The 13,542-nt window shown below is 34.2% G+C and overlaps 1 protein-coding gene across 2 annotated transcripts; it reads left to right on the forward strand.

The window, feature by feature from the left end:
- The first annotated feature begins 3,147 nt into the window (after positions 1–3,147).
- On the forward strand, positions 3,148–9,976 carry LOC112764753 (AP-4 complex subunit mu). Of its 2 annotated transcripts, none has more exons than XR_003183331.3 (13): positions 3,148–3,359; positions 4,076–4,170; positions 4,663–4,866; positions 5,335–5,451; positions 5,551–5,679; positions 6,600–6,726; positions 7,220–7,323; positions 7,444–7,548; positions 7,900–7,994; positions 8,802–8,962; positions 9,028–9,088; positions 9,190–9,263; positions 9,660–9,976. XR_003183331.3 is itself a non-coding variant. In XM_025810522.3 (13 exons), the coding sequence occupies exons 1-13, from the start codon at positions 3,302–3,304 to the stop codon at positions 9,756–9,758; spliced, it is 1,356 nt and encodes a 451-aa protein (XP_025666307.1). In that variant the 5' UTR covers positions 3,148–3,301; the 3' UTR covers positions 9,759–9,976. The 2 variants fall into 2 exon arrangements, 1 of the variants encoding a protein (XP_025666307.1); XM_025810522.3 differs by having other exon boundaries at positions 8,802–8,889.
- The last annotated feature ends 3,566 nt before the right edge of the window (positions 9,977–13,542 follow it).

Consider the following 13,542-nt stretch of genomic DNA (forward strand, 5'->3'; position numbering starts at 1 on the left):
TGGGTGATTTAGGGTTTAGGGTTTAGGGGTTAGGTTTTTAGGGTTTAGGGTTTAGTGTTTAGGGTTTAGTATTTAGGATTTAGGTTTTTAGGGTTTAGGGTTTAGGGTTTAGGGTTTAGGATTTAGGATTTAGGTTTTTAGGGTTTAGGTTTTTAATGTTTAGTGTTTAGGGTTTATGGTTTAGGGTTTAGGTTTTTAGGGTTTAGGGTTTAGTGTTTAGGGTTTAATGTTTAGGGTTTATGGTATATGGTTTAGGGTTTAGGGTTTAGGGTTTAGGGTTTAGATTTTAGGTTTAGTGTTTAGGGTTTATGGTTTAGGATTTTTAGGGATAAATCATCAGGGGGAATAGATGTTTGGGTATATAATCAACATTCTTTGGGTGTAAAATGTCAGGTTATGGGTGTATATTTGGTTTGATGTTTTTCTTCATATTATAGTACTTGTAAATCAGACATTTTCAATACACCAGAGAGAGTTTAATTATGGAAAAAAAAATTTACTTATAATTGGATCAAATAAATTTACAGCATGTTTTCAATTTCTTACAAGAGTATATAACAGTTACATTAATCAGTGTCAATATCATTAGAATCTATCTGACAAAATGGACTCAATAACAATGAGGATGGTCTGGACAATCTTATTGCATGACTTCCACTAATGGCTTCAGCTTTGTCTTGATTCATTTCTTGGAATATACAAGCTCAAGCAATATTACAATGTCAAGCAATATACAGCCAAGGACAAGCAGTATTAGAACATTTGCAACAGTTGACTATATTAAATTATATGAGTTCAGAAATATACACCCAACAAATTACGCCATATACACCCAACAAATTACACAATATACACACAAAAATCAGTTAGGAGAAGAACTAGAACAAGAAGAACTGTAAAAGCTAGAACAAGATGAACGATAAAAACTTAGATCAGGCACATACACCCAAACTAATTTCATAAGTATTTAATTAGATCATTTCAAAATTATGTTCAATTCACTGAAACATGGATAAATATACAAGCTCAAGCAATATTACAATGTCAAGCAATATACACCCAAGGACAAGCAATATTAGGACAGTTGCAACAGTTGATTATATTACATGATATGGGTTCAGGAATATACACCCAATAAATTACGCCATATACACCCAACACATTATGCCATATACACCCAACAATCAACCATATACACCCATACAAATTACTCCATATACACCCAACAAATTAAGCAATATACAGCGAAAAATCAGTTACGAGAAGAACTAGAACAAGAAGAACAGTAAAACCTAGAACCACTTTGAAGAACAATAAAACCTAGAGGAACTTACAAGAAGAGTAAAACCTAGAATAAGAAGAACAGTAAAAATAGTGATATGAGATTTAGAACAAGAAGATCAGTAAAACCTAGAAGAACATGGAAGAATAGTAAAACCTAGTTCTTCGATTTCGAAATCAGAAACAGAAATGTGAAAAATGTACAAGATGAGTAAAATAGTAATGTACCTTGAATAATATTTCTTCGTTTTTTCTAGAGATTGTTGATGGAGAGTTCTATCTTCGCGACGAGTTCGATCTTGAATAATGTCTCTTTAGTTTGGAATGTTGCTCGAAACTTTGTGGTTTGTGTTTTGTTTGAAGGAGAAGAGGAAGAGTTAGCCATGACGAACGCTTATTCCAAAGAGTAACCATTTGAGTGACCTTGTAAGGCTTGTGAGTCTTTTTTACTTGTATGTGTAGCAGGTCCTAATAATAAATACTAGCTTACTAATAATAATAATAACTAATAAATAAACCCTAAATCGTATGACAAATCTAATTTAACTAACAATGTTAAAAACTTTTAAACCTCAACTACAATCATATATTTATGTTAATTAAATATCTAATAATAAATAAATAATTATTACCGGAGCAAAAATATAATATTCTATAAAATCTACTTTACAAAAATTATACAATAATAACGTAATTCTAATAATAATTAATTATAATTTTCTTAATTATTATAAAAAATTTTAAGCATATAATTTTTATTAAAATATTCACTAATTAAATTTAAATATATATTTCTAATTATTACACTAACTATCATTAACAACATTATTTATAATATTTCTGTTACATAAAAAAAATTTAAAAAACAAACTTACATAATCAGAATGACAGAAATAATTGATAATATAAAATTTAGGATGATCAACATCTTTACATTTTTGCTTCTTTGGCATTGTAACTTATTGAAGATTTAAAGAAGGGTTATGGTGAAGAAGAAGAGAAAAAATAGTGGCTAGGTGGAGTAAGTGAGACTTCCGAAAAGGGGGGTTATGTTCGTGTAAGGGGATCACCGTGCCAAGAATCATCGCATGCGCAATACGTGGCTGGGAGCACACAAGGTTGTCCGATTTGTGTACTTTTAATGGAACTGTCTGATTATTTCACCTGAACTCAGACCGTCTAATTTTTTTTATCTTGACACCACAATTGTGTAAAGCACCCTGAACTTCCATAATTGCATCCTATATCATTTTTGCTTCCATATCTAAATTAAAAAATGGTTTATTAAACTATAAATAACTTGTTTGTTGCATGCAAAATTACTTTGTAGAAGTATAGTGTGTTTGGACTTCTAATTTTAGGCCTTTTGGACCATCTGAGAATAATAAAAAAATATTTTGAGAGATGGATACCAATTTCAATAAAAAAAGAAAAGTGTAGAAAATAGTTGAACTATTTCCGTTATTTGAAATGTTTGGCAGAAAAAAAAAAAAGACTCTTTTTCATAATAAAACATCAATTTATGACATTGTTAACCGTTCTTTTAAGAGTTATAAGAAGTGAGGTGATTTTTGATAATAAAAAATGTTAATTTTTAATTTAATTTGTGTATTTTTTTTGGTATGTACATAATTGTTATTTTTTAGAAAAAACAAATCTCATTACTATATGAAAGAACACTACCAACGAAATAACATATTTGCTTGTAAACGAAAAGAATAAGAAAATTTTATTACTTATTTTATCTGCACATAACCACATATGTACATACTCGTTTATAATAACAACTAAATGTGTAATATGGTGTAAAATTTAAATATTCCCATTTGTGTAAATCGATAAATATTATATTTATTTTATTTATTTAAAGAAGAAAAATCCCTAAAGGAAGCGTATAGAAAACATAGAACAACACCAGTATTGTTGAGCTCGTGGTACACTAAGTCAATAGCAAAACCAAAGGCAGCAATAGCCATCTGCAGGAAGAGGAACACATCGAAAGAGGAGTGAAGACAGAGCCATGATCTCGCAGTTCTTCGTCCTCTCTCAGCGTGGCGATAACATCGTCTTTCGAGACTGTCAGCTCTCTCTCTCTCTCTGCGATTTTCTTTCTCCTTTGTTCGTTAGATCTGACGCTCCTCCTTTGATCCATCGTTTCGATCCATTTCTCTTTAACTTGAGTATTTCTGATCCCTAGTCATATTATCACTAACTTAGTAATGCGAGTTTTCGGGTGCAGATCTCACTTCAATTTATCATAGTGCTAATCAGTAATCAATAAATTGCTTCCCTGCAAAATTCAGATTTTAAAAGAAGAAAAATTGAATGTTAGTTTTGAAAATGTGTGCTTGTTTGAATTTTGTCGCATGAATTTAAGGAAATTCGGACTTTACTTCGAATAACTGTTTATATGGATGTAAAATCTTGAGAGAGACGACTATGGTTTGTACTCAAAATTAGGCAGATCTTAATTGTGCACCAACTTTTTGTTTGGCTATGAAATTGTTCTCTGAGCTCCTTGTGTCCAGTGATATTTGCCGTTTTGCGCTGTTCCTATCAGGCTGGTGCTTCTGGATTTTCTATCTGGTATACTTGTCAATTAGTGTTTTAGCATAGTTTGTTGTCGCTGCTTTTAGTTTTGAGTATTTTGACAGAGTGAACAACGTTGCTACTGGGAAATAGGTAGTCAAAACCACTGGGAGTTGTATATCAACTATTGTTTTACAACCTATGGTGCTTGATATATTTTAGTATCATGCTCAAAGCCTGTTGCTACTTAATTGTCTTATTACAGACCGTGGTGAAGTGCCGAAAGGTAGTGCAGAGATATTTTTTCGGAAAGTGAAGTTTTGGGAAGATGGAGGGCTCGAGGAGGCACCACCTGTCTTTGTAGGTATTATTTTTCTGAATCAGGCAGAGTTTATTTTTTGTGCTTTAAGAGGTTTCATTACTGTTTGATACAACTTAAAATTGCATTTTCTTTGTTTCTGTGGTTTGTATGAGAGAATTGAAAGGTTAAATTTTTTAGACTGTTGTAACTTAAGAAAGGGAAAGAGAGATGCAGATTATTACTAAATGTGATCACCCTTTGTTTTCTATGACTGTATGCAGAGCTGCTAGATCTATGTACTGTTATTGATACATTTTATTTGCATCTGCCTCTGGTTTCACCAGTGATATTTCATGATTTCAAATCTAAATTGGCTTAATTTAAAATCATTGTTTAGATCTCGTAAAATGGTTTATGTGCAAGGAGTGAATGTCTATTCTCAATTTCTCATCATTCATTTGCACTGCTTCTTGTACGATATGCTATGCTGTTTTATTTGCAGTTTTGGTTATAAAATATGCTCATTTTTTTTGTGGTATGTTCATTGACAGAATGTGGATGGTGTAAATTACTTTCACGTGAAAGTTGTTGGGTTATTGTTTGTTGCAACTACAAGAGTTAATACGTCACCTTCCTATGTCTTGGAGCTTTTACAAAGAATTGCTCGTGTTATCAAAGATTACCTTGGCATTCTCAATGAGGACTCATTACGGAAGAACTTTGTGCTTGTGTACGAGTTACTTGATGAAGTTATTGTAAGCAGCCACTTATACTTGATTTGGTGCTTTGCTTATTTCCAGTCCGATATTTTCACAACTGAAGTGCATCATTGTATTAAATTATCATTTGTTCCTGTCTCCCCGTTTTTTTCAATTTTATCTTCACACTTGAGACTGTCTCCCCGTTTTTTTCAATTTTATCTTCACACTTGAGACTCTTTCTCTTTGCTGTTGTATCTTTTTATCAGTATAATTTTTCGGGAAGTTTATGACAGAAGCATTCAATGGATTATAAAGTTATGCTTGCATTTTTCATTTTTCAAATGTGCAATAGAAAGTATAAACTTCTGATTGATGTTGTTTTCACTTATCTTTCTTTGGAAGTACAACAATCGAGTATTTGCAAAACTTTTTATGTTTTACCAGTGCTTTGACCTATACTAAATCCCAATCGGTTGTGTATCAAAAGATCATATGGTGACCTGAAAACATTACTTGAACCAGGATTTTGGTTATGTGCAAACAACATCTACCGAATTGTTGAAGTCCTATGTTTTCAATGAGCCACTAGTGGTTGATGCCACACGTATGCCACCTCTTGGACCTGCTACACTTTTTGCGGTACGCTGTTTAATATGTTATACATGAGGAACTTATTAAGTTTTGTAATTATCACTTGAGCATGTGATTTTATTAATTCTTAATTTTGATTATATGCAGCAAGGGACAAAAAGAATGCCTGGGATAGCTGTCACAAAATCAGTGGTTGCAACAGAGCCTGGAGGTAGAAAGAGGGAGGAAATATTTGTAGACATAATTGAGAAAATCAGCATCACTTTTAGCTCTAGTGTGAGTACATACTATTCATATTGCTTCATCTTTGTATGTCTTGCAAAAAGCTTTGTTTATTATTCTCCAGATGCTAACTAAAAAGGAATTGAACCTTCCTAAGGGTGAACCGAGGTTTCGTGGCCACCCCTCTACCCTCCGAAATGTGAACTCCAAGAAGGCTAGGGATTAGTGTTGCTGTGTTGGCATCTGGCCGGCTGATACCGAGGGTTTATGTCTAGTGTACCTAAAAGTAAACAAACCAAAAGGCATAATTGTAGTATGTTCAGGGGGCTGAATATCTGATACTAGATCTCACTCATGACTCAAAGTTCTTCAAACTTATTTTAAATCTAAATAAAGAATCATCAAATTAAGTTAAAATTTGGCATACCAGCAGTGTGCTTTCTCCAGTGTAGAATGGAAGGGCTTTACTCTTTTAATGAAACATAGAATATGAATTCATTTTTTCCTCGTTATGTAATGCTTATATTGCTTAGTTTTGAAGGTGGTTAAGTGCCCACAAGAGCAGAAGCTAGTATTGCAGAGATGAAACTGTTGTATTTAATGAGTTGACGACAAGGTTTAGAATTAATGTATTAGAGAGGAAGCAAGAATAGCACTTATTAAAGAAAATATGACAAAATATTACCTAATGATGGTTTGGCCTTATGAGGAAAAGGTAGTTGAAGTCCCAGGAAACTTTAATATAAACCATTACAAAAAGATATATATATATCTGAATGGCAGTTTCGGAAAAAATGAGTTTTTAATAAACAATAGATTTGTTTGATAGCACTCTTAGGGAGAAGGCTCTTGCTGCTGTATTTTTCTTTATATTTGAAGTGCCTCTTAGTGTGATAAGCATTGGTTGCATTTTCAAGTTGCTTGTTTGTCATGTTTTGTTTATCATTCTTAACACTCTTTATGTCATCTGTCAGGGCTATATACTAACTTCTGAGATTGATGGCACCATACAAATGAAGAGCTATCTTTCTGGCAATCCTGAAATTCGATTAGCTCTTAATGATGACCTTGCCATTGGAAGAGGCCAAGGACCTGTTTATGGTATGTTTTTATCAACATTGTTGGATTTCATTTCACAATCTCGGCGCTCCTTCGTTGTTGAACATCCTTGTGTACAATTTCATTCTCTCTTCGTTCTTTTTTCTTTCTTTCTTTCTTTTTTCCTTTTTTTTTTCAAACAGAAAACCGGTTTTTTTTTTTTTTTGGGGGGGGGGGGGGGGAGCTTGTAAGAACTAAGAAGTAATTAGAATTTTTTGCGTTGGATTTAGATTTGGGCTGTGGAAATAATATATGTTAATATGTTAATTTCATGGGTTTTAATCAACATCTAAATTTTCAGCAGATACGATGATCACCATTTTAATCGTGTTCATTCATAGTTTTGCATAAATATCTTTCTACTTTGGAGGAAATATGATGATTCCATTCCACTGACTTTCTCATTGATTCGATTTCAAGTAGAATAGATTCTTTCTTTTGGTCTTTGAAAACTTTAAATTACATTGATGATTTATGTGACCTGTTTCTAAATCAGGTTATAGGAGTTCAACAGGCTCAGGAGTAGTGGTATTAGATGACTGTAATTTCCATGAATCTGTTCGTCTTGATAGTTTTGAAGTAGACAGAACTCTATCCCTGGTGAGTTCAAAATGAGTCTTTAAAGAATATAAAATTGCTAGCCTATAGAATTACTTTATTAGCCACTTGCCCACTTTCTTGTCATTGTTAAAATTAATGGTTCTCATGCTGCCAATTTAGGTACCACCAGATGGTGAATTTCCTGTCATGAATTACCGTATGACCCAGGAATTCAAGCCTCCTTTCCGTATCAATGCTTTGATTGAAGAAGCAGGGGCCCATAAGGTGTGATCTTCAATGTTTTTATTTTTTTATTTTTCTTATTATTCTTTATCCTTTGGCTTACAGTAATTGAAGGCGTCATTAATGTGTTCTTTTGACTTTTACTTGAACAATAGAGCAATTCAATGGTAGCTTGAACAATAATGTTGTCATTATTTCAGATGTCTTTCCTGCAAATTCTTTTTGCACAATTCTATCATTCATCTAATTTTTTAGATATGTTGGAATGTATCGAATTATGAAGATGTATCATAATTCCCCTGATCTCTGTGGGGATCGCAATTCCATTGTTAAATATTTTATATTCCAATGCCAGACATTCTATTTCAAATCTCAAAAATCATTTATCTTCAGGCAGAAGTCATTCTTAAAGTACGTGCCGAGTTTGCATCAAGTATAACTGCAAATACGATCAAAGTGCAGATGCCACTACCAAAATACACCAATAGGTATTATCATGTTCATTCTCAATATCGCTGAATATGTGACCAGATAGTCTCTTTTATAGTGATTTTACATTGCTTTGGTCTAATGCTTGCTTAATGTACACAACCAGTAGCTGTATATATACTCAGAATAAACACATGCCATGTTTTGAAGAAGTGGTCAATAATGTTTAACTATTTCCTTAGAATCTAATGTTATTGATACCACATGATAGTTATAGCTACACTGCAGAACAAATCAGTCACATGCGTACATCCTAACAATAGATAATTTTGGAGTTCGATCAATAAAAAGATTTAACAGGTTCTCCCTGGTGAACATAATCGCATTCCCCTCAGGACCCAGGTTATACCGAAAGAAACTTGGAACACCAATGATAAATTATCTATTAACATGCTTACATACATGACTATTGATATTATCTATGTCGCGTTTGTGATCACTGGGGAAAAGGTAAGGATTACTGCCATGTGACTTCAAAGATCACAGGTTCGATAGAAGCAGCCTCTGCACTTGTAGGGTGTTTAAGGCGCTGATGTTATGTTAAGAATAAGCTATTCGATGGTGGCTGATGAAAGGGTTTACATATAACACTTTGCGTTGATATGGTAGAATTAATGAAATAATCAATAAAGTTTGGAAGGTTGTCATCATGTAACTTGAGCACTTTTCTGTGACATGCTTATTGCTCATTTTGTCCCATTCATGAAATTCGGCTACCTTTGAAAATCAATTCAAATTACCTTACATTTGAAAATATGTATACCATGTATAATAGTTGCTTACGCAAGTTATCTGGAATTTATCAGAGTGAGTTTTGAGCTGGAACCTGGAGCTTCTGGACAAACAACTGATTTCAAGGAGGCAAATAAGAGGCTAGAGTGGAATTTAAAAAAGGCAACAGTTCTTGTCATTTTTTACTCCCTTTCCCCGGTGCCATTGACTGTCATTCTTCAAAGCAAAGTTTAAAGTAAATGATTCTTGTCATTATTTCATTTATAGAGAAATAGTCATTGATAGGTGCAAAAAATGCAGGTTGTCGGAGGATGTGAACATACTCTACGTGCAAAGCTTAGCTTTTCTCAGGAATTACATGGTATTTATCGCTTAAGTTTATGGATGCATGAAATGAATAGTTTATTTGACTTTAATTAAATGATTAATATATCGTATTTGTGCAAATTTATCTCTAAATAGGTAACATAACAAAAGAATCTGGACCTGTTAGCATGACGTTTACCATTCCAATGTATAATGCATCTCGGCTTCAGGTAAAGTGATCTTGCAAGCTTCCTGATTTTATTTGACCAAAAGCCTATCCTCAATCAGTTGTGTTCTATATCAAAATTTTTCTACCCCCACTAAACCGATTTGACGATGCCAACTCCGAGATTATATTTAACAGTTGTGTCATGTTGGATGTGTAATTGTGTTTCTTGTTTCTTGCCCTCTATTTTGTTGCGTGGTTTCTATTTGCTGTGTTCGAGTAATCATGCTAGTACCCTTGAAAAAGTCTAAAAACAGACCCATTCAAGATTCTGAGCCAGTTAATCTAGAAATTTCACTCGTTTCAAATATTCTATTATTTATCTTTGGCTACAGAAAACTTGGTTTGCTATTTCCATGCTCACCATTGCATAATCTAATGACTAATACACAAAATGCAGGTAAAATACTTGCAGATAGCAAAGAAATATGGAACTCATGAACCATATAGATGGGTGAGATATGTGACGCAGGCCAACTCCTACGTTGCTCGCATATGATGCAATTAAGAAGAGTGCCCCACAGCTCTTCTTAGTGCTCTTTATTATCCCATGGTTTCCCTTTATTTACTTTATTCTTTATTTGTAAATTACATTTTAAGTCAGACAGACCATAATAGTCGCTCTATCATTCATTGATCATAAAACCAGCTTGGTTTACAACGTGGGATGAATTCAGTCACTTTATTTATATATTTTTTCATCGTATTAGTGGATCACTCGGTCTTATTGTAGAGTGTTAATGAGAAATTGACAATGTCGATTGCAGGGATTGTTAAACAGAGGAATGATCTGAATGACTTAAACTGCATAAAGTGAAAGTAGAAATTAGTAATGTTAAGTCGTTACCGGAGGGAAGTCGGTAAAGAGGGGAATCCGATGGCTGTGTGTATGGAGATGCGGTGAGGTTGGAAACTCGAGCAGAGGGAGTGGTATCATTCCAACTCTCAAGTTAGTATGTATTTGATAAGGTTAAAGGGAATTTAGGGTAAAATCTTGCTTTTTAAGGAGGTTATTTACCTCTCTTAGACTGTGTTTAGTTTTGAAAATAGGATAAAATAAAATACTGAAAATAAGATAGACAAAAATTAGTATTTTTGTATTTTGTTCGGTGAAAATTAAAATGAATTATGAAAATTTAATTTATTCTTATTTTTTTTATTCAAAAAGTTTGAGAAGAAAAATATAATAATAAAAAATATAATTATAAAAAATTAACAAGAATAATAAAAGAAAAAATAAAAAAATAAATTGTATCTCTGTATTTTTTTTGTCAGAATGAACACAAAATATATTAATTCAGTGTTTTTGGATATAATATTTCTGTCTGTTTAATTTGTCAAATATAATTTTGTATTTTTGTGTTTCTGTCTTAGTGTCCTGTGTTTGTAAACAATCACAACCTTATATATTCGAAGTTGGTATCAAGGGTTTGTTGTGTTGTCATCTTGATAGAGGATGATCCACTATTTCCTAGATTCGGAAAAAATCCTATAATCGTTCTCTTCCTGAAGCATCTGGTACGGATGCTCGGTAGCTTTGTCACGTAGTCTTGTGGTCGGTATGCTGGTGGGCTATAATCCTTTGAGTTAAGGGTTGGCCTAGAACAGGACTCCTAATGCTAAAGGTCATGTGAATAAGGATTGTTGTATTTATCTATTTTTCCTAGTTTTTGGTCACTGCAAGTTGGTTATGGGGGTGCATTGAAGATTGTGTCCTAGTGAAAAGATTCCCAGATTTCGTGACTATGATTTGACGTTACTTTGACATTTGCTCTTCTCGAAAAAAGTCACCTTGATTACTATGTGGTATAGTCAGTGGGTTTTAAATATCTGGAGAAAAGTCGATTTTGCCCCCTGCTCAGATGCGTCCCTTCGTACTTCTTTTTGAAAGAGGTAATTAAAGCCCTTCCCCTCCAACTTCCCATTTCTACTATTGTTGAAAATTCTCTGCCACCTTTCATCTTTTTCAATCGCCTCTTTTCCGTGTTTAGTGTTCTTTCTTAGCATTTGGATTTTCCTTCTTCAACATTCTCCTTTTTACTTCTACAAATTCAAGTAAGGCCTTCTTTCTTTCTTCTTTCTCAAATTTCACTTTGGTGAACTTGTGGTTTACTACTTGTAGCTTAATGTGAAAATCCATGGTTTAGGATAATTTGATTAAAATAAGGTAGTATAACTAATATTATCAAGATTAGGGGGACAATTTAGTTAGAATAGCTTTATTTCTTTTTTATACTCACTAGAGACCTTGTGAGGCTAACGATGATGGTGCCCCCTACTGTAGGTATGGGAAGGAGAGTCAATTCTGTTCCCCCTGAGTTCTTGTTTTTTCCACCTTGGGCGTCCTTGACTAGTATCACTAGTGTGTACGTCTGATGTGATGGGGACGTCTTCATGACTATCTGAAAGCGACCTGCAAGAGCTTCGTAACGACGGGTCCATCTGTGGTGGCAGCCTCGTGGAAGAGCACTACGAGCTATTCCTTCCTAGTGATCAAGAGCGAGTGTGCTATGTAAACATGTCGGCTCCCCGGGTCTTGGACTGGCTATGGGTATACAAGCCAATGTTCATCATGCTAGGAGTCTAATTTTTTTCCCCTCTTTCGTACAATATTTTTTAAAGAGATGTGGGCTCACCCCATAACAGTTGCATCCCAAAAGCTAGGCAGCAATTCCTTGCTTCGAATTAGTCTGAGTTTAGGCAGCAATTCCTTGCTTCGAATTAGTCTGAGTTTCTGGAGATCCTGGTCGTAGTAGGAGTTAATACTCAAAATGACTCCTAAAATTGGACTCTCGACTCAATTTAACAATCCAATTTCTAATTGACCCAAATTATACCCTGAAATTTTAAGGCATGACTCTTGTTGGCCCTTCCATCCATCTCCGTCATCAGAGAGCTGATGTGGCACGTTTAGTTGATACCTGGCACTAATTAAACGTCGTTTTGTTTCTCATGCCAAAAATGTTACAAAACGACGACGTGCGAGACTACAAAGGCGTAAAGACAACCCCAATTCACTGTTCTTTCATTACGCAAACCTCAATTGACCCTTCATCTTCATCCTCTTCTAGGCACTATGCTCAGGAAGAACCAATGGTATTGCTATAGGCCAACTTGAAAGCTATTTGCACTTATTTCATTTGCCTATAGTGAAGACAAAGACCCTGCGAACTAGAATTATTACAAGAACAAGTCAGTAACAAGACCATTATTCTCAACCTTCAATTCTTTGTTTTCATATCTTTTGTTAGGTGAGGTTTGTTATTCATGGTTTTTTGCTCTATTTGATCGGTAAATCGCTCGGATACTTGGATTTTTTGGTTCAAGCAATAGGGTTTAAATTTTTAAAAATGGATTTGTGCTATGATTAACTGTGAGTGATGTGTCGGGTACAAGGATATTAGTAGCGATGCTATTTGATAATGAAAATAATATTTAGTTGGTTGTTGGAAATTTTCTAAACTTGAGTTTATTAGAAGTTAGAATACATGGAGGATTTAACTTAGCATTTCCATGATTTAAATGGAGGTTGATGAATGCATGATTATGTGTTTTTTAATCTTATTTGCAGATTGATGATTTAATAACAACTTTGTATCATTATGGAGGTAGTTTTGTCACCAAGCCAGATGGCAATATGGTTTATAAGACTGATCACACTGATTAGTTGACTGGGCTAGATGAAGATGTACTAGATGTATTTTCACTGAGGGATTATTATAAGATTCTAGACTATGATAATGCGGTTGAGTGTTGGTGGCTTGTTCCTGGTAGACCTATGAAGAGTGGACTGAGAACACTAATTCATGACAAAGAGTTGCTAGAGATGTGCTTCTATTGAAAGAATAATCAGGAAAGATTGCACATTTACTATGAGCATGGAGTTTTTCAACCTCTGGTAAATATAACACCTGAGTTGATAGAGTTGACATTTACTGCCACTAGAGTAGACAAGGTTCCAAAAGGGACCACACCTAGCCCAATTCCTAGCCCAAACAATGATACAACAACTAAGCCCTCTAAAGAAACCATTTCTAAACCACCTGAAATTGCTACAATTCATAGCATATTACTAACCAAGTTCACAACTCAAGCCCCACCCAAGCTCCAATCCAAACCACCATCAAAGGCCACACCCAAACCCTAACCTAAACCTCCAGCTAAGTCCACACCCAAATCAGCACCCAAACCCACACCCATTTCATCTAAACCCACTTCATCTAAATCCACTTCATCTAAAGCCAATTTAAGCAAATCAACTCCTACTACAACCAGGTCCTTTG

Source organism: Arachis hypogaea, chromosome 17, assembly GCF_003086295.3.
Source record: "Arachis hypogaea cultivar Tifrunner chromosome 17, arahy.Tifrunner.gnm2.J5K5, whole genome shotgun sequence".
Lineage (NCBI taxonomy): Eukaryota > Viridiplantae > Streptophyta > Magnoliopsida > Fabales > Fabaceae > Arachis > Arachis hypogaea.

Coding starts and splice junctions, on each gene's coding strand:
- LOC112764753 (XM_025810522.3), top strand. CDS start 3,302: ATGATCTCGCAGTTCTTCGTCCTCTCTCAGCGTGGCGATAACATCGTC. Junction 7,324..7,443: donor TAGACAGAACTCTATCCCTG/GTGAGTTCAAAA, acceptor CTGCCAATTTAG/GTACCACCAGATGGTGAATT. Junction 7,549..7,899: donor AAGAAGCAGGGGCCCATAAG/GTGTGATCTTCA, acceptor ATTTATCTTCAG/GCAGAAGTCATTCTTAAAGT.